This window comes from Sus scrofa, chromosome 10 (assembly GCF_000003025.6).
Source record: "Sus scrofa isolate TJ Tabasco breed Duroc chromosome 10, Sscrofa11.1, whole genome shotgun sequence".
Classification (NCBI taxonomy): Eukaryota; Metazoa; Chordata; class Mammalia; order Artiodactyla; family Suidae; genus Sus; species Sus scrofa.
In genome coordinates, this window is record NC_010452.4 from 21031518 (window position 1) to 21056988 (window position 25471).

The following is a 25471-nucleotide window of genomic DNA, read 5'->3' on the forward strand; positions in this document are numbered from 1 at the left end:
TAGTTATGTGAGCGTTATTTTAGGGAAACACCGTGTGGCCATGTAAAATGATAAGAAATCTGTCAGATGACAGGCAATATCAAAGTATGTAAAGCTTGGTTGAGTCTTGAATTTCGATTGGTTGTTCATGTTTACATATTTAGGGCTAAGTGTTCCTCCATTTTTAAAGGAAATACCTTGAGAAATTTAGATGATTTCTAAAATAGGGTAGGGATAATAAGGATTCTCTCATCTGCTCTCTTGGAAATTTCTGTGGACCAGTCTGTTCAGAGTGATGTGGGCAGAGATGAGGTTGATATTCCTTTAGTTTCCTGACTGTATTTGGTCCTGCGTCCAGAGCCTGAAATACAGTTTAGTAAATACAGTGGTGATAAGTGTTCCATTTTTGAGGGTGAAGTTGATATTGGGAATGTTCACAAATCCTTTGGAGCCACATATGTACTTGGTGAAAAAAGTAGATGATCTTGGTATTCTTCTTTTGATCAAAATGAGTATCTTCTTATATATGAGACCAGTCATTTTCATATGGTTCACAAACTGATTACAGTTTCGGAGGAGGAATTTCAGACATATTTTCAGGAGTAGAAGTCCTCCTAGAGTAAGTCCATAACCTTCACAGTGCCTGTTTGAAGAGCAGCATTGAACGTACAGATTCCAACATGTTCGTTAGAATTCATTTGTATCATTTTACGTTTAGGATGCGTTTATATTTTGTCTCCCTTTATATCTTTACCATGTGACTATTATGACTTTTTATGTGACCATAGATATGTTTCACACAGCTTTCTCACTAAATAGTCATAAAACAGATATTCCCCAAGTTTATTTATTTATTCATTTTTTCTTTAAAAATTTTTTATTATAGTCAATTTACAATGTTCTGTCAAATTTTCTGCTATACAGCAAAGTGACCCAGTTATACATACATATATATATATATACACACATTCATATATATATATATATATATACACACACACATTCTTTTTCTCACATTATCCTCCATCATGTTCCATCACAAGTGACTAGACATAGTTCCCTGTGCTATACAGCAGAATCTCATTGCTTATCCACTCCAAATACAATAGTTTGCATCCACTGATCCCAAACTCCCAGTCCATCCCACGCCCTCCCCCTCCTCCTTGGCAACCATAAGTCAGTTTTCCATGAAGACATACCATTGTTACTGAACAAAATAACTTATTGGCACAAAAAGGTTTAAACTAATGGTAGATGCTTAGTCCCTACAATGGCACTTTGGGATTATCTGTATGAAAGACCACTCAAAGGTAGTATGGGAATAAATGTTAAGCTTTTAGCCTTAGATCTCTGGTCAAAGAAATGTATAATTTTATATCTGGATAAGAGTGTAAAAGGAATCTGCCTCAAGGTCAGCTTATTCCCCAGCCCAGTTAGTCATTTGCAAATAATGCATTTCCTCTCCCTCCCTCTCCCTCTCCCTTCCTCCCTCCCTTTCTCTCTCTCTCTCTACCCCTCTCTCCCTCCCTCCCCCCTCCCTGAATATCTAGCAGTTTTAATTACCAAGTCTACCTTTCTGTCGCATGTCCACTCAATCCTTGACCCGTATTTATTAGTGTATTGGGACGGGAGCCATCATCATCATCTTAGGGAGACATAGTAACATTCAACTAAACTGTATTTCTGGTCTTTCATGCAGACCAGCTAATCTATTAGACTAAAGAAGTGGCTTATGGCCACTTAGGCCATAATGTTAAACAGGCTAAAAATACCATAAGTATCTCTCTTCCACCATGCTGAAATATGACTTCACCAGAATATAGGGAGAATGATGGTGGGAAAATAGAGGCTGCCTCATCCTCTGTACCAGGTATGATTGCTACCTTCCCACTGTTCTGTTACAATTTCACTCTTGAGTCACTAGAGTTGACTTCATCCATCTTAAGCTGTGGTGCCTCTTTAATTACCGCCTTCATTACTCCAGTTCTTTACGCCAAGTCTTCCTTCCTATCCATTGCTGAGCCAACTTACCACACACTTGTCCCATTTGAAAAATCCCTGCTCACAACCTTGGATTTGTATCTTTTATCCGTTCCTTAGCTCAAGTCGCTTTCCCTTATACTTCTAGGTTCTTTTACTAGACGAGCCAGCATTTTCAGAATCTTTTTAAGTGTCCATGATCAGAAGGTCCACCCAGTAAAAGCCATCTACTCCGTAATGATAGAGTCATGGGAGCCAGACATCTAATTTCACTGTGTCTTAGCACTCTGAAACTGTTTTTGAAATTGGTTAGGCCTTATAATTATCTAAATACATTTTAGAAATTTTGATAAGTCCTTTTTTTTTTTCCAGAGACACTTATGTAAATAAATTTAATTATGCGATCTTTTTTTTTTCCCCCCTTTGATTGGCTTGCACTCGGTGTAGGGGAATGAGGGATGGAGGAGGAGGGGTTTCTAGAAGGGTCATGATAGGGTGTCCAGTGGGGGTGAGGAGAGTCCTGGGGATCCCTTTAACTCATCATTGACTCCCAGGACCAGCAATGAGGACCCTGAACTGTGGATGACACAGCCCAGACTGAGCGGAGGGAGCTTGGTGTCCTTTGGGACACCAGCATTTATGGGAGGAGCCGGGGAGCCAGCAGGAAGAGGAGGGCTGTTCACTGTGGTGGTTCAGAGCTCTGAAGTCAGATTCTGGGGTGAATTCTGGGTGTGTGATGAGGGGTGGGTTCTTTAATATCCATGAGCCTCGCTTCTTATCAGTACATCAGAGGAATAATGGTTGGCAGCTTCTGCAGATCTGGAGTGTTTAGTGTGGTGCTTGGCACGAGGAGAGCCCTCCTTAGGTGATGATGAGCATGAGGATGGGTAGCTGTCTTTCCATGGCAAGGAGGATGGTGACGTTGGCACACAGGTTCCTCTACCCATTGCTTGCCTCTGTGTCGTGTTATATCCTTTACTCCATTTTTATTACCAGCCTTCTGCCCACACTGCTGCTTCTCTAGCCTTGTTTATCTCCGGAAAAGGCATCACCATCCATCGAGGTGCTCAAGCCCTACATCTGTGACCTGTCCTTGCCTCCTCTCTGTCCCCACTCCTCATGTTTGGTTCATCAGCAGTGCCTCTGCCTCAAGGTTATATCCTGACTTGTGCTGCTGCTCACATCGCCCTGTGCACCAGGTCTGCTGCCCTCTGTCCAGTCTCCCTGCTTTCCCTCTTTCTGTGCTTAGCCTCCTCCCCACTCCTTCCCCACGCAGCGTCGTGAGTGCTCCTTGTAAGTGTGTGCTCGGTCGCAGTGCAGTGCTCCCCTGCTGGACACCCAGGTTCCTCCCTGTGCCAGGAGGGCGCTGCGTGGTTTGCCAGTGCCTCTTCTCACCTCATTCCTTGCCCATCCCCGTGTCCCCAGATGCCAGCCCGGGTTCCTTCAGCACACAAGCTCATTCTTTCCTTAAGACGTTCCCTCCAGGGGTTCCTTCTGCCGTCTTTGCCTTCCGGTCTTTTAATCTCAGCATAAATGTCACTTCCTCGGCACGGCCATCCCAAAATGACCCAATTTTAAATAACATCTGGTAATTGTCCATTACATCACGCCGTTTTATTTCTCTGCTTAGAATTTAAATACTAGATACTATTATGTATTTGCATATTTTTATTGCTTTTGTATCATGTATTTGTTTAACCCCCCTCCTCTGTTAATAATTGTGGAACAAATGAATACATTGTTGAAAGCCTCTTTTCTTCTCTCTGTCTCTGTTTCTCTCAGGCAGGGGTTTTGCTTGCCAGCCTTAATTTTACCAGGCATAGCTGGTGGTGCCCATGGGGGGATGGAGGTGTCTTTGTTATTATCCTACTCACGATATGCTGGGAAGGGTAATCAGTATTTTTGGTAACATAATTTGGATGTAGTAATTATTATGCTGGGTACTATAACTAATGATGATTAAGTGATTCAAATACCAGGGTCTTATAAATGTTTACCTAGATAATTGGTTATATTTGGTCACTCATTTTTCTTATGCTATAGTGAATTCTCTCCTTTGTTTGATTAAATGTCTGTTATAATGATTAATGGCGTATTGTTCCATCTGATGTAAATCCCCGACACTTAATTTCTTTAGGAAGAGGTTACTTTTGAAATCGTTCAAGAAATTTTACGGAGTTCATTTTTCAAATAGAAGATGCATGACTAATTAGACTCTGCTGGCACATTTTTTTTCATGTGTGTTTTTTTTTTTTGTTTTTTTTTTTTAATTTCCAGTGAGGTTTGTAGAAAATAGGGTTGTGTTCCATATTTTCAAGAGGATCTTTCAGTTTGTGTAGTTTGGAGATGGGTGATGTCTTTTCAGAGATCACGCATGGAATGATAGGTGCTAAAGTGTACAGAGTGTGCTTTAATTGCCAGGTAACATTGAAATACTTTTCAAAATTTCGTTACTTTTAAGTTCTGGGGAAATGTGTTCATATAAAATATCACTTATTAAATTACATAATTGGCAGTATGAAAATCACCGGTAAGAGATGAATTTGCAGTAACAATGAAACCCTTAGTAATGGTGTTAAATATTGTAGTCAAGACTGGCTTGTATATTAGATCATTGATAACAATACCGCTAGGAATTACAGGACATAATTTTCTCTCTAGGGGATCTGTTGAGTCCATGCTGTGACTCTTCTGATTTCCCCAGAGAGAATTATCATCATAACGCTGTCCTCAGTTATCTTATTGCTCATTAAGTGTCCTTGCCTTCAGATTTAAAGAAAATTTAAGAAATTAATTTAGTCCTAGGAAATTAATTGTTTGAGTTTGCACTTGTGAAAATATGAGCCAGTGGCACAGCAGAATGAATTTTATTTTAAATCGAAAGTATTTCTGTGAAGGAGGCAGTTAACACAGACTGACATGTAGAAGTTAATCCCAATTAGTTAGTAAGATCTGGTGGAACGTGACTAAAGTGCATTGAGAGCAGCAAGAGATTCATTAGTGGGAGTGCAGAACATTTGAGGTGTTCTGTAAAGCTTCCTTCACTCCAGGGTTTGATTCATTTTTTTAGTTGTTATATCATTTTGGATATTTATTTTATGTTTCTGAGTTTTTGATAACATCTCCTTTTCAGGGAGGGATTATACTGTCTTTTATAGTATAACTTATTAGTGTAAAGATTCATATATCTCAAGAGGCTAAACATGATTTACCACAAAAATGTAATAAAATGCTTCCACCATCAGATTTTTTTGTGTGTTTTGTTTTTTGTTTTTTGTTTTTGTCTTTTTATGGCTGCAACTGCACCATACAGAAGTTCCCGGGCTAGGGGTTGAATAGGAGCTGCAGCCACAGCAATGTGGGATCTGAGCCGTATCTGCAACCTACGCCACAGCTCACGGCAACACTGGAGGCTGGGGATCGAACCCGTTATCTTCACAGATACTATGTCGGGTTCTTAGCCCACTGAGCCACAACAGGAACTCCCAGTTGTTGTTGTTGTTGTTGTTTCAGTTTAGAATAGTTATTTATTTATTTTCTATTGAAGTATAGTCGATTTACAAATGTTAGGTTACTTTCAGGGTGTGCAACAGTTATTCAGTTGTCTGTATATATAGACCCACCTTTAGGTTCTTCTCCCTTTTAGGTCATTATAAAACATTGACTATAGTCCCCTGTGCTGTGCAGTAGGTCCTTGTTAGTTACCTCTTTCATGTACAGCCATGTGTATGTGTTAATCCCAAACTCCTAATTGGTCCCCCTCCACCCCTTTCCTCTTTGGTAACCCTAAGTTTGTTTTCTGTTAGTGAGTCTGTTTCTGTTTTGTAAATAAGTTCAGTTCAACATCAGGTTTTTTTTTTTTTTGTCTTTTCTAAGGCTGTACCCGCGGCATATGGAGGTTCCCAGGCTAGGGGTCTAATCGGAGCTGTAGCCACTGGCCTATGCCAGAGCCACAGCAATGTGGGATCCGAGCTGCATCTGCAACCTACACCACAGCTCACGGTAGTGTCAAATCCTTAACCCACTGATCGAGGCCAGGGATCAAACCCGCAACCTCATGGTTCCTAGTCGGATTCGTTAACCACTGAGCCACGACAGAAACTCCCGACATCAGTTTTAATCATGCTCTTTATTTGAGTTTTGTCTTATCGATAGTAATTAAGAAATAAAATCACAATAAAAACAAACGGTAAAACAGTAACATTAAAAACAACCTATGTAGGATTACAGTTGTTACTCATGTGAATTTGTTATATTTTGAGACATATTCCAAAAATGAATCTGTTCAAAAATTCTTGGACGGGTATGTAGTCTTTCTTGAGGTATTTTAGAAGGTACCGTGTTCAGCATTCGTCATGCCCTGGATGTTTCTTTGGTCACGACGAGCTTGCAGTTTCAGACTCGCAGGGTTCATGGGCTCTCAAGCAGTTATTCCCTTTAGTTTGCCTGCAACTTTAAATTTTAGTTAAAGCATGTTCCAACCGGATAGCTGAACTGCCTCCAAACACGGTTTAATATAATAGATGCTCCCCGACAATAGCTTGGAGGCCTTTGGGCCGAATCACTGTAGTTAGAAACAGTGCTTGTCACCAAGGAGCCCTGCTCCCAGGGGGCTGGGCATCTCCAGGAGTCGGGAAGACAGTCCACATGGTGACTGGGGTAGAGCCCAGGGCTGGGTGGTACTCAGGGATCCTGGCGAGGGTGCCGCAGGCCTGTGGGAGCTCCAGCGGGCCATGCAGCCAGACCCTGGCTTCGGCGCAGAGAGAGAAGGACCCCAAAGGAAAATTGCGGTAAGAGTAAAGAATCTCAGGCCTGAAAACTCAAGGACCTGGAGAAGGTCCACCCACTCCAGAGCCCTGTCAGGGGCAGGGCTGGTGGCTCTCCTGGCGGAGGGGCGTCCTGGATGATGGGGAGCTTGGCTCTGCCCTAGGTTCTTTGGGGAGCTTGCCCAGCTGGGAAAGATACTGAGCATCAGAACTGGGGGGCGCGCCCGGGCCTTGCTGACTGACTCCAGAACCTGTGCCTTTTCTGTTGGGCTTAGGGGAACTCAGTGGATTGTAAGGTCAGGCCTTAGAGCTCAGCGTTCAGGGCCTCCTGTTTCAGGGACAGTGAATCAGTCCTGAAGAAGTCTCCTTTCCGGGGTGGGGGGGGGAGAATAAAGGGAATTCTGTTTCACCCGTTGGGAAGCTGTTAGAGGCAGAGGCTTTGTAGGTCTGGGGTTTCCCACCACAGGCCGGGGATCCTCTCTGTGGTTCCGGTCACTCAGAATACATTCAGAGCATTAGTTGTGTTCACTTATTTAGTAAATATTTACTGTCCGTTTCATGTCAGGCTGCCTTCATGGCATCTGGATACAAAAGGAAAACTTGGTTCCTGCCTTTGAGAAACTCTGTGTGGAGGGAGAAATACATATGTGTAAACAGATAATTCAGATCCAGAGAGATGCAGAACCTCACTCAGTGGCCGCGTTTGTGCAGCTCTCTGTAGAGAGACTGTGACCCAGAGACAGGAGCCCGCACAGCTGCCCAAGTGAGCTGAGGGCCGGTCCTTAGAAGGGTGGCAGGCCAGGGCTGAGGCTGGCCAGGGGTGGGGAGCACAGACGCTCAGAAGGCCTGCATTGAGCAGATGCCCTGCACTGAGGGCCACAGTGCCTGGTGCACTTGGGGACAAACGGCGTGGCTGGTGGGGAGGCCCAGGGCAGGTGCGAAGGTGGCTGTAAGAGCCCCCTGTGGTAAGTGAGGCGTCCATATGTTATGGAAGACACGGTAGTTTTCTATTTTCGCAGAAATCCTTTAAATGAGTCACGCCAAATCCAAAAGCCATTTTGTGCAGCTCAGAAAAGTAGCCTGGTCATTAAGGGACACAGGGACTGAGACCCCGTTTATCCACCAAAATGAGAACAGGGAAGGGCAATTTTAGTGACTTTCCTTGGCTTATAATTTGTACTGATTGGGAGTTCCCGTTGTGGCGCAGTGGTTAACGAATCCGACTAGGAACCATGAGGTTGCGGGTTCAGTCCCTGCCCTTGCTCAGTGGGTTAACGATCCGGCGTTGCCGTAAGCTGAGGTGTAGGTTGCAGACGCGGCTCGGATCCAGCGTTGCTGTGGCTCTGGCGTAGGCTGGTGGCTGCAGCTCCGATTCAACCCCTAGCCTGGGAACCTCCATATGCCGCGGGAGCAGCCCAAGAAATAAGAAAAAAAAAAAAGGCAAAAAATAATTTATACTGATTGGAATCTTATTATTTTGCTGAGTTATTTTATTCCTAGTATAACTCAAATGCTAAGTTACAAAATATGGGGAATTGGACATCTTCTAAAAAAAGAGAATACTGCTCTTTCCTAAAAATAGTTTTGTACGTGAGCGGCCACTGCTTTGATGGTATCTTTTTTCTCTTAAGCACCTGATGCCTTGCTGCCTCCAGTGGGACATAACTCATCAAAATGAAGCATGGCGTTTGAACGCAGTATCAGAATCGTTCCTGAAGTCTGTGTCATACCTGTCGGCCCATCTCTTAAAGGAGACCTCAGCCCACACAGGCTTATTTTTATACCAGTCGCGGTGTGGCACAGAGACGCATGGGTAGCCAGAGATGTGCAGCTATGCTCCTTCTCATGTCAGCTCTGCACGTCTACCCTGGGTGACAGGACATGGGAGCAGATGAGACAAGCTGTCACTCACCCACACTGCCCTTTGAAGAAAGGCCACGGGGGGAAGAGGTGCCGCAAATGGGCTGTGAAGTTTACATACACTGCCCACTGTTAAACAGATTACGTCTAATGAAGTGTCTAATGCTCAGCCATATCAACCTAATCCTTGGTGGCAGTTCATCCCTCAACTGCCAAAAAACACCGCCCTCTGGCCCTCTCTCGCCACTCTGGCCGCCAAGCACAGGGAGGTGCCCAGTCTTAATAAACCAAGACCGTGTGTGATCTGACATGCAGATGTAGGTCATTGCATATGTAAATGTGTGATTACAAACCCGCATGCCAAGACACATTAGTGAGACTTTGCTCTCAGCATGCGGTTGTCACACTGCCTTAGCAGCTGACGCTAATGTTTGTCAGTGATTGTGCAGACAGAAGATGGAATTCCCGGTCAGGTGTGAGGATGTGGGTTGTGTGATAGCCTTCCTAATGATGGAGCTGCGTCTCCCTGTTGCGATGGACAAGTTTTCATCCTGAGAAGGAGTGGCCTGTACGTTTTTGGGAGAGAGGAGGCAAATCTTTTTCTTTGATGTTCAGACTACCCTAGTGTGTAAATTAGAACATTTGCAAAAGGATTTCTTACAAAAGCATGGACAATTTTAAAAATCTTGGAGTTCCCATCGTGGCTCAGCGGAAAGGAATCTGACTAGCATCCATGAGGACGCAGGTTTGATCCCCGACCTCGCTCAGTGGGTTAAGGTTCTGGCGTTGCCATGAACTGTGGTGTAGGTCACAGACGCGGCTCAGATCTGACATTGCTGTAGCTGTGGTGTAGGCCAGTGGCTATAGCTCCGATTCGACCTCTAGCCTGGGAACCTTCATATGCCATGGGTGTGGCCTTAAAGAGATAAAAATAAATAAATAAATATTAAAAAATAAAAATAAGTAAAAACTTAAAAAATGAAAATAAAAAAATAAAAAATATTCCTAGGCTATGGGTCCAATCAGAGCTGTAGCTGCTGGCCTACACCACAGCCACAGCAAAGCCAGATCCTTAACCCACTGAGCAAGGCCAGGGGTCGAACCTGCAACTTCATGGTTGCTCGTCAGATTCGTTACCACTGAGCCACAGTGGGAACTCCCCAGATCTCTCTCCTTTTTAAATGAAATGTTCATATATATTTAAGAAAACTAAAAACGTTGCTAATATCCATTGCATGTGTCTGAGAAGTGAGACTTTCTAAGTTTCCTCTGTTACATAGGTGTCATAGTGACACTTAGCTATGAATTGATCTCAGAAGCTAAAAAAAGGAAGAAAACTTGTACGTGAACAGCATGGCAAAGTCGTCTCCCTTTATTTTACAATTTTATTTTTCTTTTTAGTTTCATTTTTGACATTGTTCCTTGTCTCGGTTTTGTTTTGTTTTCATCAAAAGACCCGAAATTGAAAATAACCTGTGGATCATCTGTAGGGTCCCATGATGTGTTGCATATTAAAGGCGACCTTGTCCGTAACCATGGCAGAGGAGCAAAGGCTGTCCTTGGGCGTCAGGGCTGGGGGATCGGCTGACAAGAGACTGGGTTCGAGAACCTCCACATGCAGGATTGTCATGAGAATTGCATTAGGTAGTATACAGGACCATCTAATGTAAAAAGTCCAAGTATATAGGACCTGTTAAGTGGTGGGTACCAAGATGCAACCTTATTATTAACAATTATACAATTATTCTGTTCTAACAGTTACTTAGGGGTGTTTATTTATAGAGTGAATTTGTGAAATGTGTTGAATTCTGGTTGTTTTGCAGATCTTAAAGGAAGAGTAATCTTTTTCTTGACAATGGTTTTGGCCTTGCAGAAGAAAGAATATGCACAATAACAAGTTATTACTCCTTTTTTTCCCCCTCTTTTTGAGAAATACTGCATTTGAATGACAATGAAATTTTTGCAGAATTTTAGTTTTTCCAGTGTGATAGATGTAGTGGAATTAACAAGGTAATGTGTATTTGGGGTCAGTATAATACCCAGATGTCAAAAAAGCTTTCTACATCGGTCTTGGGTTCACCAGCCTTAACTAAGTTTTGAGGGACTAGGAGTTTAAGTTGAATTTAGTGTGATGAGGAACCAATGTGCTCTTTGGTCACATTAATGCTCAGTCTTATTAGAGGGCACACAGTCAGGCCCCCCACGAATGTCGGTTTACTCCAAGTTGGCTCAGAGTAGAGAAGGTCCGGAAGGATGTGAGCCGAGTCGTAAAAGACCGAGGAGAGTGTGATGATCAATAATCCAGGAATCTTGAAAAGGCCCATGTGTGTTTGGCCAAAAAAGAGAAGCTATAAGAGCATAAGATAGCTAAACCTGTTTGTTGTATTTTTATAGGTAAAGATGCTGTAGACAGGTTATGAGTGTTTTGAGGAGCTTAAAAGGCAGTATTCCTTGGTGTACATAGTAACCCCAGCAGCAGACAGGCTCGGACCAGTGTGGATGTTGAGTTGATGTTTATCCTCTGACCGCTCAAGTGAATGAGTGAGTCCAAACAGTGAACAGAAGCACGAGGGCAGTGGATAAAACGTATAAGGAGCTGGGTTTTGCCTCACAATGGGAATGGCCATACTGCTTCCTCCCAGCCCCCGTAATTACTGCTCTCTCAGCACAGTCGCAAGCCTCTTCCATGTGCCTGGGTAAGCTCGCTCACAGCCAAAGCAGTTCTGATTCATCTCTGTCTCTCTAGCAGCTAGTACAGTGTCTGGTACATCACAGAAAGTACTAAAAAGTGTTGCTTTAAAGAAAGAAACGACTATCTCCAGGAACAAAAATAAAATATGGTTTAACAACGTAATTACATACTAAGTGAAAGAAGCCCATTTGAAAGGCTACATACTGTACAATTCTTTTTTTGTTTGTTTGTTTGTTTTTGTTTTTTTGCCTGTTCTGGGGCTGCTCCCGTGGCATATGGAGGTTGCCAGGCTAGGGGTCAAATCGGAGCTGTAGCCGCCGGCCTACAGCCAGAGCCACAGCAACTTGGGACCTGAGGCACGTCTGTGACCTACACCACAGCTCACGGCAACGCCGATCCTTAACCCACTGAGCAAGACTGGGGATCGAACCCACAACCTCATGGTTCCTAGTCGGATTTGTTAACCACTGAGCCTCAACGGGAACTCCTGTACGATTCTAACTATGTGACATTCTGGGAAAAGCAAAACCATGGAGATGATAAAAAGATCAGTGGGTTGGTGCCTGGGGTTGGGGGGAGGGGGGCTGAGAAGGCAGAGCCCACGCTGGGGAATGATAACATGTTAGGCAGAAAGGAAAGTCGTCTTTAATCAGAGTGCCGGCAATCCCGGGAAACAGTGGACTCCGTGTCCCCAAAAAATGGCCTCTGAAGATCCTGCTTGGACACGGGGAAGTGATCTCAGTCCATCCCTGAGACTTGAGACGGGGGTCAGAGTGGTCGCCGTGCCCCACCACGTGCAGGCCTGTCTCTCGATTAAAACATTTGAAAGGTGTGCTTGGGCCAGAGATGTGTGAAACGTGGGGGTGCCTGGTTGAAAAGTTAGTGTTCCAGTCTACCTTTGCCAAAGCAACAAGCAAAGCGGCTTCCTGCTGAGGGCAGTGCCCTGCAAAGAGCTGCCTACGAAGTCCCCGCCTGTCAGAACATCGTTCCATTTCTGTGGGATCTGGGGCAAAGGTCTATGTTCTGTAACTTCTTCCTGCTGACATCAGGCGCCCTATTCTCAGAGGGGACGTCCTTGATTGAATTGGGTCTGCAGCATCTCCTTGCTGACAATTGTACTTGCCCGCTTACACATGCGGGCAGAGCAAACTACAATTATTCTTCATGGTGTCCATAAAGATACAGATTATCGTGAGCAATAACGGGTAATCCCCTGCTCTGGAGGCCAGTTCTTGGAATTGTGCTGGCCTTAGACTCCGTGCTGCTCAAGACGGAGCAGTGTATGTCATGGTTGCAGTCTGGTCCTCCTGAAGCCAGCTTTTAACTCTGGCGGCAATTACAGTGCCTGTAAAACAACTCTATTGTCCTAGTCATTAGCTGCTTGGTTCCACACAGGGTGTTTCGGGCGGTGGAAACACACTGTATGCTACTGTATTTGTGGGTGCATGTCGTTACACATCTGTCCAAACCCATGGAGCATACAGCACCAAGAGTGACCCCAGTGTAAACTACGGGCTTGGGGTGGCAATGACGTGTCAGTGTAGGTCCATGACTTGTAACCAGGGTCCCACTCTGGAGGCACGTGTTGATCATGGGAAAGCAGGGCAGCTGTGGAAGCTGGGGCTGGGGGCGGGGGGGCATCTCTGTATCTCTGTACCTTCCCCTTAATTTTGCTGGGCACCTAAAACTGCTATAGAAAAATTAAATACTAAAAAAAAAAAAAAAAAAAAAAAAAAAAGGAATGATGCGGTAAACTCCACGCCACTGGAACTGTTCTTTGTCGAAGTTCAAGAATGGTCAGGAAGTTTAGGAGTTTTTTTCATGCAGTAATTGGCAGGTTGGACTAAATGCATCTATGGAGGCTTGAATAGTTCAGTAAATACTGGTTGGATGAATGGATGTTTGCAAGTTTACCATAAGAATCACCCACTTATGTGAAAGCAATCCATGATTGTGTGTGTATTGTGCGACTGAAAACTTTTTCTGACTTCTTCTAATTACAGAAGGCCTTACGACCGGATATGGGCTATAATACGCTAGCCAACTTTCGAATAGAAAAGAAAATTGGTCGCGGGCAATTTAGTGAAGTTTATAGAGCAGCCTGTCTCTTGGATGGAGTACCAGTAGCTTTAAAAAAAGTGCAGGTAAGACGACTTTCATTATATAAATGGATGTGACATTATCCTCTGCATGATAAATAGAGAAGTGTGTCCTGAATGATTGGGTGATGAGAGTCTGAGGTGGAGAATGATGGGAGAGAATAAAAAACGGTACTTTCAAAGCTTGACTTGAGTGTAGTCCACGATGGAAATCCATTCTTAGTTTTCACGTTACTTTTAAAATCGAGCTGGCTTTACTCACCCCGACTCAGTAATGAGTGGAATGATCTTAGCAAAGCGTTCACACCTCTGGATTTTAAGGGGCAGATGTGCGTTGGCGCCGTGGCTCCTGTCTGGACCTGTGAGTGGATGTTGTGTCCGCAGCTGCAGTTCCTCAGCCGCGGGCATCTCCGTAGGAAGCCAGGCTTAGCGAGTGTATCGCCTGATGTTAACGCACGCACGGTGGTCAAGGTTCTGGGGAGGGCTTGGCATTACATGAAAGAACATTGAAGTGCACTTTCCTTCCTCAAAATTGCAAGAGGAAATAGATAACCTTAGAGGGTCGACATCCTGTTTAGACTCTCCGTGTTGTGTGGGTTTGGTTCCAGCTCAGCCCAGTGGGGCTGAGCCTTTTTGGTGGGCCTCAGGCTCCTGCCTCTGTTCCTGCTCTTCTGACCAACGGCTGCCCCAGCCCCGTGCCCTCAACCCGCTGAGCCAGAGCCCTGGACCTGTCACTGCCCCAGGGGGTCCACCTGCCCGCTCTGGCCTGGAAAGCTCTCACCTCCCTGCCTCAGTGTGCTTGATGTCGTACAGTTTTACTTCCTCTTTTCAGAGAAGGTCGTGCTTGTTCACACCTGCCAGTGGATTTCCTGTTTTACTCTGCAGCCCTGGTATCTTCTCTCTGTGGAGACCTATGAAACCTCAGGAAACTCAGTGTCCTCTGATTTAAAAAAAAATTATTTATTTATTTATTTATTTATTTATTTTGCTTTTTAAGGCTGCACCTGCGTTATACGGACGTTCCCAGGCTAGGGGTCCAATCAGACCTGTAGCTGCTGGCCTACACCGCAGCCACAGCAATGCAGGATCTGAGCCACGTCTGTGACCTACACCACAGCTCATGACAATGCCAGATCCTTAACCCACTTGAGTGAGGCCAGGGATCGAACCCACGTCCTCATGGATCCTAATCGGATTTCTTCCGCTGCACCACAGTGGGAACTCCCTGATTTTTTTTTTTTTTTTAAAGCATTGTGAAGGACCAGTATACTTGCAACAGCCATGGCAGAGATGAGTAGTCTTCACTTACATTTTTAAGGAAATAGTAAATATTTATGAAAGCTTTTATTGGAGCATATAAGTTAGAAAGAAAGCATAGTAGAGATAGCCCTCATGTCCACCCCTCAGCTTAATGAAAAACCATCAAAAATAATTTGACGCATGTTTACCCTCGGAGGTAAACCATGTCCTGAATTTTGGGCTTATCATCCCTTTGCTTTTCTTGAGAGTTTTCTCCACATCTATATATTTCCACATACATCTGTCATTTGCTTTTGCTTTTTTTGAACTTAATATACGTGTTGTCACATGTTGGTGCATGTGGCTGTGCTTTATTCTTTATATATATATATATGTAGTTTTCAGTATGTGTATATGCATGTATATGTCTGGTGTTGTGTGTTATATATGTACCGTATTCAGTTCTTGTTACAGGCTGCTTGTTGTTTAGGTGTTTGCAGTTGTTTGCTCTCACGGACAGCGCTTCTGTGATGTTCACATAAGTGTTTCCTGGTGCACACATGCAAGAATCTCCCTTTCGTGTGTGCCTGGGGATCGAAGTGATGGGCCACAGGGGCGTGTGTGGTTAGTGCTGCAGGTTATACCAAGTTATTTCGCACACGTGTACTCGTGGAGCTTCTCAGCAGTGCGAGAGAGTAGCTGTCTTCTCCTATTTAATATGCTGCTTATAGCAAGAAGATACCATCTCCAGTGCAGATATGAGTGCTTATGACACAGGTGACTTTTGGAATGATGCTTCCCTTACAAAAGAACTTTCTGATGCATTTTTAAAATGTATTGCATTTCTTCTGTGTATCTCTGGGCACTGGGGTGGCGGGGAGAAACTAGTGACTTTATTTCCGCCCTCTGGGGGGAAAAAGAGTCAATCTAGAGCCATTAAACCTTAGCCCCTGTGGCAGCGATTCCTGATTTAACGGAATAGAGGTGTCAGATGTCAGAGAGCCTGGAAACCAGGAAGGGGAATTTGAATAGGAGGGAAGTAGGATTTGCTGTGGGTTCTCTAGGAGGACAATAATCTTCAAAATCGGTTATTTTCAAAATAAAAGCACAAGCTGAACGTACAGGTGGACTAGAGAGAAGACAGCCTCTGCTCTGCCGCAGGATGGAGCGGGGATGATAGATGGAGCGAGAACCCTGCAGGCAGCCAGAGGTCCCTGCCCCATCCCCGCTGTCCGAGTGTGGACGGGACAGCTCTCTCTCTGTAAGGACTGCCTTTTAAACCACCGAAGCCTGTCTCTAGAAATACTTGGGAAGAACCTTAGGAAGGAAAGGAGGGAGCGAGGGAGGGCAGAAGCACCTCCAGGCCTCCTCCTGTACCATCTGTGTGGTCGCTTCTGTCCTGCATTTTTCTTCTCTCGCACTGGGAAATGTGATGGTCACTTCCTCTGCCCAGTGGTTCCCCGTGCAGTGTTGCAAGGGTGCCCTGTTCCAGCTGCCTTGCACCCTACCCTAAAGCTCGGACAGCGGGCTCCACTGTGCCGAGTTCACGGGTGCGACTTGGGGTCCTGCCTCTTCTCCGTGCTTTCTGGTGTTACTGTCAGGATGCCTTCTAGTCTAAACTGAACTCCTGCTACAAGAGAGAAAGGATGTTGTAAAGATAGTCTTGGTTCTTTAATTAGGGAACAGCATCTTAAGCCTTTGTGAGGAGAAAGACATTCTGCATTTCAGACGTGTTATTGATTTCTGTGACGTATTACACTTGTGCTAAACCAGAGGGACCAGGGTCCTTCCTTTCGGAAAAGCATCTCAGCAGCTGAGTATGCAGATGTTTTAAAATATTGTTAACCAGACTCTTTTCCTTTCTGAAGACTCCTAAGCCCTCTTTAAAAAATTTGAAAAGAATCATATGCTGGATTTCCTCACGCAGCTTAGTGACTTTACTTGTCTAAAGGCCTTTGTCCCTGTTCCCAGCTCTCATAGAATCCTTTCTGGGTAACTTGGTCGGGTTCATGTGTGGAAATGTTGCATTTATAATTCCATTCTCTGCTCACCAATCTTTCGTGAGACCCTTCAGAACCAGCAGCCAGGTTCCTCAGCTTCGTTCTGGCACTTCTTTACTTTGTTCCACGTGTCACGTGTCACTTTTCCATGGCCAACTTGCTGTCAGCTCGGGTGACTTTCCTGGAAGTTTGCCTGTTACCCGTGTGTGGAAAGGCAAGTGTGTACTGACTGCATGTTCCTTCTTGGAAATTGCAAAGGGATTGAGCGCCCACAGCGTATGGCACCATGAACCCCATCTTTGCAAGATTCACCCACAGCCCGTCATGATTCATTTGCCAAAATTAAGATGATTCTTAAGTGATGGAACGTTTCGGAAATTCCGTGAGTAAGCTTTGCTTCCCTTCCTGCAGCTCATTCAGGTCATTCCTCAGCATCATTGATCATCTAATGTTCAGTGGTTCATACGGAAGGCTTTGAGGGTATCACAGTATCACAATAAACAAAATAATGGACTCCTGGATTCTGGTGGAAGTGCAGCCAAGGCCCCTCTATAATGATGAGTGTGGGACCACGGCAGGATGAGCCTAGAGGAGCCTGGGGTCGGGGTCGGGTGGGAGTCTTCACGGGACGTGGGCTGGTCTCAGAACCACAGTTCATTGTGTGGGAGGATTGTTTTGATGTGGTACGTGTAATCTCTGTTTTATTATTCTTGGCTCATTTGATTAGAGCTATTTAATTGGAGTTGATTTTTATTTTATCAATTTTAAGACGTGATGTTGTAGTAGTATTACTTTTTGGGTTTTGTGTTTCAGTTCTTTGATCTTTGTCACCCTGACGTTCAAATAGGAGCTGGAGTATTCTGAACCTCAGTTCATTAATGCTTCATTTCTTTTCCCCTCTCTTAAGTCATATGTCCACATACAGCTGTTTAGCTGTGTGATAGCCATTGTCAGTCAGTGATACTTATTAGAGTGGAAAGCACTTTTGGTCCTTAGAAGCTGATGTAAATAGTGGTGATACACAGTCTTTGTTCAGGTTCACTCTTTTGATCCAGATGCTCTCAAAAAACCTTTCTGAAAAGACACATATTTTCTGATAGTGTTTTACTCATATTTATTTATATGCAATCCTTTCTTTAAAGCATTTATCAAGAAAACCACTTTTTAAAGTCTAATTTTTAAAAAATGTATGAGTCTAACTCGCTTTTTTACATGTGTTCATTTTGGAATCTAGATTTTGCATGTTTGCCTGTGATTAAAAATTAGGATTTGCATGCAGTCAGAAATTTGTGGACTACACTGACTTCTTCTGTAATGTGTACTGTAACTTGGATGTATTTGTAACCCTTTGTTGCTGTATATTGTCTCTTTTTCAGGTTGCTCTGATTACTGAATTCATTCTGCAGCTTTTATCTATTTCATTATTTAATCCCTATAGATTACCTTGCAATTTCTGAAAGTTATTTGAGCAAATGAAAATTAGGAAGCTTATGAAAGAATTAATCTATATGTTAATATTTTTTAATTGGAGAATAATTTAGTAATTGATGCTAGTTTACTTGTCAAAGAGGCATAGGCTTTTATCTTAAAAATTAAAGCTCTTAAATTATACTCAGTTGTACTTACAATTTTGTTTTAGGCGTTTTGAGGCATATAAAACATCAAATATTTAGAGACTAGGACATTCTATTTAGCAAAATTTGGGGGTTACAGTGAATTAAGGTATATGCCATAACTAGATTAAACATTAAAATACTTAACTGATACAGTAGACATCAGTGACATAATTTGGTTGTCCTTTGTCCTTTTTTTTTTTTAATGTTTCGCTTTTTTTTTTTTAAGCATCTTATGATACCTTCTGGTTATCATTGCGACGAAAGCAAGTTTTGATTATATTAGTTTATCCTAAAATTTTTAAATGGTAAACTCTTCCAGTGGCCAAGCCCAGTGAGTAAGTATAATTGACGTAACTTTGATTTATGCTGTTGGAGACTCTTCTTCTGCTCATTTAATCTGGATAGAAAATCTCCTGTGTGGCAGACACGGTGCTCTCAGCATTGGGGATACAGCAGTGGAGTCTGACATTTTCGTCGGGCAGACCCACAATATACCGAATGATTATAGCCAAGGAGGAAACGGCCGTAGCGTGGTATCAGAGACAAACCAGGTCCGGAAAGTGAGGCCTCTCTGGATAAAGTGTTCGGCCAAGGGTTCTGTGAGACAGTGACATTCAGGCGGAGGTGGAGGATAAGCTGTCAGTCCTCAGCAGGACGAGGCACAGCAGGTGGAAGGGGCCTGAACAATAGGATGGACTTAGAGTGACCCTCCTGCAAACAGATCCCTGTGTGGCCTCTGTAAATGGTCTTACGTTATTAACTGAAAAATGTTCATCTGTTAAATAAGTCGTATTATTGGCAGTATGAACAACAATTACAAAATAGTGAGAGTGGGCATCCCTGTCTTGTTCCAGGTTTTAGTGGGAAGGCTTTCAGTGTTTCTCCATTGAGTATTATATTTGCTGTGGTTTGTCATAAATGGCTTTAATTATGTTAAGGAATGTTCCGTCCACACCCACTTTGGTGAGAGTTTTTATCGTATATGGATGTTGGACTTGGTCAAATGCCTTTTCTGCATCTATTGAGAGGGTCACGTGGTTTTTGACTTTTCTTTTGTTAATGTGGTGTATGACGTTGATTGATTTGCATATGTTGAACCATCCTTGTGAACCTGGGATGAATCCCACCTGGTCACGGTGTACGGTCTTTTTGATATGTTGTTAGATTCGGGTGGCTAAAATTTTGTTGAGAATTTTTGTGTCTACATTCATCAAAGATATTGGCTGATAGTTTTCTTTTTTGGTGGTATCTTTGTCTGATTTTGGAATTAGGGTGGTAGTGGCGTCATAGAATGTCTTTGGGAGTGTTCCTTCTTCTTCAACCTTTTGAAAGAGTTTAAGGAGAATGGGTATAAGTTTCTCTTTGAATGTTTGGTAGAATCCGCCTGTGAAGCCATCTGGTCCTGGATTTTTATTAGTAGGGACTGTTTTTATGACATACTCAATTTCGTTTCTAGTGATTGGTCTGTTCAGTTGATGTATTTCTTCTTGATTCAGTTTTGGCAGGCTTTAAGTCTCTAGAAAGTTGTCTGTTTCTTCTAGATTGTCAAATTTGTTGGCATGTAATTGTTTACAGTATTCAAGTATGGCTATTCAACATAGTAGTGGAAGTCCTAGCCATAGCAGTCAGACAAACAAAAGAAGTTAAAGGCATCCAAATAGGAAGAGAGGAGGTAAAACTGTCACTGTATGCAGATGACATGATACTATGTATAGAAAACCCTAAGGACTCAACCCAAAAACTACTTGAACTGATTAACAAATTTAGCAGAGTAGCAGGATATAAGATTAACATTCAGAAATCAGTCGCATTTCTGTATACTAACAATGAAATGTTAGAAAAGGAATACAAAAATACAATACCTTTTAAAATTGCACCCCAAAAAATCTAATACCTGGGAATACACCTGACCAAGGAGGTAAAGGACTTATATGCCAAGAACTATAAAGCATTAATCAAGGAAATTAGAGAAGATGTAAAGAAATGGAAAAATATTCCATGCTCCTGGGTTGGAAAAATTAATGTTGTAAAAATGGCCATACTACCCAAAGCAATCTACAGATTCAGTGCAATCCTTATCAAATTACTCATGACATTTTTCACAGAACTAGAACAATCCAAAAATTTATATGGAACTACAAAAGACCCAGAATTGCCAAAGCAATTCTGAGGAACAAAAACCAAGCAGGAGGCATACCTCTCTCCCAGACTTCAGGCAATATTACAATGCCACTGTCGTCAAGACAGTGTGGTATTGGTACCAAAATAGACAGACCAGTGGAACAGAATAGAGAACCCAGAAATAAACCCTGACACCTACGGTCAATTAATCTTTGACAAAGGAGGCAAGAACATAAAATGAGAAAAAGACAGTCTTTTCAGCAAGTATTGCTGGGAAACCTGGACAGCTGCATGCAAATCAGTGAAACTAGAACACACTGTCACACCATGCATGAAAATAAACTCAAAATGGCTTAAAGACTTAAATGTAACACAGGACACCATCAAACTCCTGGAAGAGAACATAGGCAAAACATTCTCTGACATCAACCTTATGAATATTTTCTCAGGTCAGTCTCCCAGAGCAACAGAAATAAGAGCAAAACTAAACCAATGGGACCTAATCAAACTAACAAGCTTTTGCACAGAAAAGGAAACCAAAAAGAAAACAAAAAGACAACTTACAGAATGGGAGAAGATAGTTTCAAATGATGCAACAGACAAGGGCTTAATCTCTAGAATATACAAGCAACTTGTACAACTCAACAGCAAAAAAAAAAAAAAAAAAAAGGCAACAACCCAATGGAAAAATGGGCAAAAGACCTGAATAGACATTTTTCCAAGGAAGATGTACAGATGGCCAATAAGCACATGAAAAAATGTTTCAACATCACTGATTATTAGAGAAATGCAAATCAAAACTGCCACGAGATACCACCTCACACCAGTTAGAATGGCCATCATGAATAAGTCCACAAATAACAAATGCCAGAGGGGGTGTGGAGAAAAGGGATCCCTCCTGCACTGTTGGTGGGAATGTAAGCTGGTACAACCACTATAGAGAACAGTATGGAGGTACCTTAGAAATCTATACATAGAACTACCATATGACCCAGCAGTCCCACTCTTGGGCATATATCTGGACAAAAATTTCCTTGAAAAAGACACATGCACCTGCATGTTCATTGCAGCACTATTCACAATAGCCAAGACATGGAAACAACCCAAATGTCCATTGACAGATGAATGGATTAAGAAGATGTGGTATATGTACACAATGGAATACTACTCAGCCATAAAAAAGAACAAAATAATGCCCTTTACAGCAACATGGATGGTACTAGAGACTCTCATCCTGAGTGAAGTAAGTCAGAAAGAGAAAGACAAATACCATGTGATATCACTTATATCTGGAATCTAATATAAGGCACAAAGGAACCTTTCCACAGAAAAGAATATCATGGACTTGGAGAATAGATTTGTGGTGGCTAATGGGGAGGGGGAGGGATTGGGATGGATGGGGTGCTTGGGGTTAATAAATGCAGACTATTGCCTTTGGAATGGATGAGCAATGAGATCCTGCTGTGTAGCACTGGGAACTATATCTTGTTACTTATGATGGAGCATGATAATGTGAGAAGAAAGAATATATACATGTATGTGTAACTGGGTCACCATGCTGTACAGTAGAAAAAAATCACATTGAATTAATTAAAAAAATTACAAAATACAGGCTTTTTAAAATTTTCTACACATCAGCACTAACAGAATGTATGAAAGCAAATAAGGTGTGAGGGGCAGGGTCTATGAGGCTTTACCAGGCGGTTCGAGTGGCCTCTTTCCATGAGGTGGCAGTTCTTTAGTCGCTGTTCCCCGTGTGCGTCGTACCTCTAGACATCCCTGTGCTCCCGCCGCCCTCCCCGTCGTCAGGTGCATCTCTCCACGGGCTTCCTCCCCGCCCAGCATCATCTTTTCCCTCCGTGCAGCCCGTGCGTCCACCTAAATACTTGTTCCGCCTTTGTCCCTTGCCTGCCAGTCTGCAGCACTTGTTTTTCCCCCTCACATATTGTCGCAGCCCCGTGCTCTCTCATTTTCCTCTTTCTTCCCTGCCCCCACATGGACCCTGCTGAGAGCAGGCGTGGTGTCTGAACATGCCCGCCTCCGGGCCCTGGGTCAGCTCAGCTACCCTCCCGGCTCACCCTGCAGGCGCTTGTTCTGCGGCCGCCCTCGAAACCCCCTCTCCACCTGCGATTCTCACTGGCCTCGCCTCCCCTCTTTCCACCACGACACGGTCTTGGCCTCGTCCGACCATGGCACACAGCCCCGAGTCTCTAGGCCTCTCATTGAAGGTCTGATTTCAGTTGTTTTCTCACCTTCCTTGGGGCTCATCAGCTGCTTGAGCACCGTGGGTGTTTCCCCTTCAGTCTCCCCGTCTTGCCAACGCCCAGTCCTGGTTTGTGTTTTTTTTTTTTTTTTTGTCTTTTTGCCTTTTCTAGGGCTCTTCCCACGGCATCCAGTCCTGGTTTTATCTCCACCGTGTAGCTCTTCATTTCTCTCTTCACATGTCGTCATTCCCTGGCCCACGGCACACACGGGTTCAGGTTGTGTCTTGGAGTTTTGCTTTTCTGTGGAAATGCAGCCTCTTACACTTCCCACCTGAATGTATTTTAACCACAGAGTAAGAAGACCCAGATCAGCAGGTTGATGACTGTAGTGTGGTCAGCAGGAGCTTCAGCCACACCTGTGTGCGTCTGTGCTCCGTGGAAAGCGCCGTCTCCTGTGTGGCGGTGTCATCTCCTCTGCCGCCCTCATCATCTTCCCTCAGCTGCTGTGCTCTGGATGATGTCTTTCTCTTCTGTCTCCTTGGAGACTCTCCACCAGCTGCCCCATTTTTACTTCTCTCCTGCGGTGTCTTCACCGACGTCCTTCCAGACATCACGGCGGAAGCTGTGGCTTCAACACCCACAGCTTCTAAAACTCGCCTCTCCTGTCTTGTGTGGTCACTCCGGCTTGGTTCTTCTGTCTCTCTGGCCGTCCCCCCTGCGGTACCCTTAATGGTGTCTCTTTTCCCCTCCTTGGGTGTGTCTCACAGCCATGCTTGTGGATGTTTAGTCCTGTTGTACTGCTTCTCCCTGACCCCTCCAAGGTGGCTTCTTAACTTCTAGAAGCCCCGACTAAGCTTGCTGAACCTCAGGCTCTCATGAAATACAGAGAAAAGATGACTTTCCTATGGCACATTTAATTTAATTTAATTTGGTTTAATTTAATGGCCACACTCTTGGCATATGGAAGTACACGGGCCAGGGATCACATCTGAGCCATAGCTGCAACCTCTGCCACAGCGGTAGCAATACCAGATCCTTAACCCGCTGTGGAGGGCCAGTGATTGAACCTGTGCCTCTACAGCAACCGAGCCCCTGCAGTCGGATCCTTAACCCACCGCACCACAGCAGGAACACCCCCTATGGTATTTTTTAGAGACTTTTAAATTGTAAAGAGACAGAGCTTACTGATGCTCTGAGCGTTAGATCACTGTATGCTGGCCTGTTGAGTTCAGAGGCATCCCCTTGAAAACAAAGGTTTAAATAATCTTGGATTAATTAGCGACATAAACAGGTATCTAGTTCCATACCATCATTTGCCAGCCCCTCGAGGAAGCCACGAGAAAGAAACTGAGCCTGTCTTTTGATTTGCAGCTCAGCCAGGTCGGTGCATTAGGAGAGGAAGGCTGACAGAAGCTGGATTACCTGGATTACCAGCCGGGGAACTGAAGGGGGCGAGGTTCCTGGCACCAGTGCTGAGCACCTGCACTCACCTGGCCTCTGTTCTGCCCCCTCCCACCCCGACCCCTCGCCCCTGGCAGTGCCTGTGTGTGGAGGCAGGGAGGGGCTGGTGGCAGAGGCTTTAATTACTTGAGGATCATTTTGTTGCGTGCTTGTGTCTTCCATCTGGAGAGACACAGCCCTTCTGCTCTGGATTTTCTGACTCCCTCATCTACCTCCCATCCCTTCAAATAGAGCCTCTGACTACCATTCAGCAAGAGTGAGAGTCAGAAGTTTGCAGGCTGATGGGAAAAATATTGCTTGTGATAGCGGAGAACAGGGCCCCCCCCTCCCCTCACAGCAGGAGCCACGGGGCCTGGGACCAGAGGGCCATGGGCTGAGGGGCAAGAACATCGAGGCGAACGGGGGCTGTCAAGGGTGAGAGCCGGACTGAGGTCCCGCGGAAAACAGGCCAGCTTCGGACCAGCTGCTCATTGCTTTATGCAGGCGCCGTGGAGCTGGTGAGGCCTGGGAGCTGTTTGGTTAAGATGTCCATTTATGTAAGATTTATTTACCAGGTTTGTCAAACTCTCTTAGTAGATATTTTTAAGTACTTTTTGGGCTACATTTTAAGTACTTTTTTCCTTCTAAAAAATGGATAGATGCCTTTTCGAGGATATTTCTGTTAAGTTGCTTGAAGGCCTCTTTCCCCCTCTTAAAGCTCTCTAGGGTTAATCCTTTCAGTTTGAGAATACCAAGAATGTATCCGCTAATACTTGCCTTAACACTGCTAAAAACTTTGCTCTTACCAAGTATAAAATAAGTTAAAAACTCAAACTTTTAGAGTTCCTGTTGTGGCTCAGTGGGTTAAGAACCCAACTAGTATCCATGAGGATGTGGGTTCGATCCCTGGCTTCGCTCAGTGAGTTAAGGATCCAGTGTTGCCATGAGCTGTGGCCGGTGTAGGCTGGTGGCTGTAGCTCCTATTCAACTCCTAGCCTAGGAACTTCCATATGCTGCAGGTGTGGCCCTAAAAAGCAAAAAACAAACAAACAAATCCTCCAACTATGGTAGAGCTGGAAAAATGCCTTCTAAATACAAGCTGTAAATAATTTATGAAAAATGTTTTTAGAAAATCCAGTTTTTTTTTTTTTTTCCATTTGTGTTGCTTTTTCTTGCTCATAGGATCAGACTGCTTTCAATCTATGTCTGGAAATGATTTAATCTAAAGATTCAGTTTTTATTTTTGCCTTATTAACATGGTGGCTAAGAGAAAAGGCAAGGTAAGATACTTATGCATTTCCAGTTAAGTGTATTTGCTTCAGAATTTAGTTTTGTCTTAAATGCACAAGCATTGCTTCTTTCCTCAAAGTTCAAGAAGTGACATTTGATACTGAACATTGAGAATTTTTGTAATTCTCAATTAGTTTAATTGTAAGTTGAATTAAGATTCGCGATTGATTTGTATGTGGCATACT

At 43.8% G+C, this 25471-nt stretch overlaps 1 protein-coding gene across 4 annotated transcripts in view; it reads left to right on the forward strand.

The window, feature by feature from the left end:
- Nucleotides 1-25471, forward strand: part of NEK7 (NIMA related kinase 7) — a 157624-nt gene that overhangs the window by 64858 nt on the left and 67295 nt on the right. For 3 of the 4 annotated variants that reach the window (XM_005667989.3, XM_021064487.1, XM_021064488.1), the window contains one exon: nt 13281-13421. The exons of the other annotated variant lie outside the window; for it this stretch is intronic. In XM_005667989.3, the coding sequence (XP_005668046.1) occupies nt 13281-13421 (141 nt within the window). The remainder of the gene's footprint in view (nt 1-13280; nt 13422-25471) is intronic. 4 annotated transcript variants of the gene reach the window in all.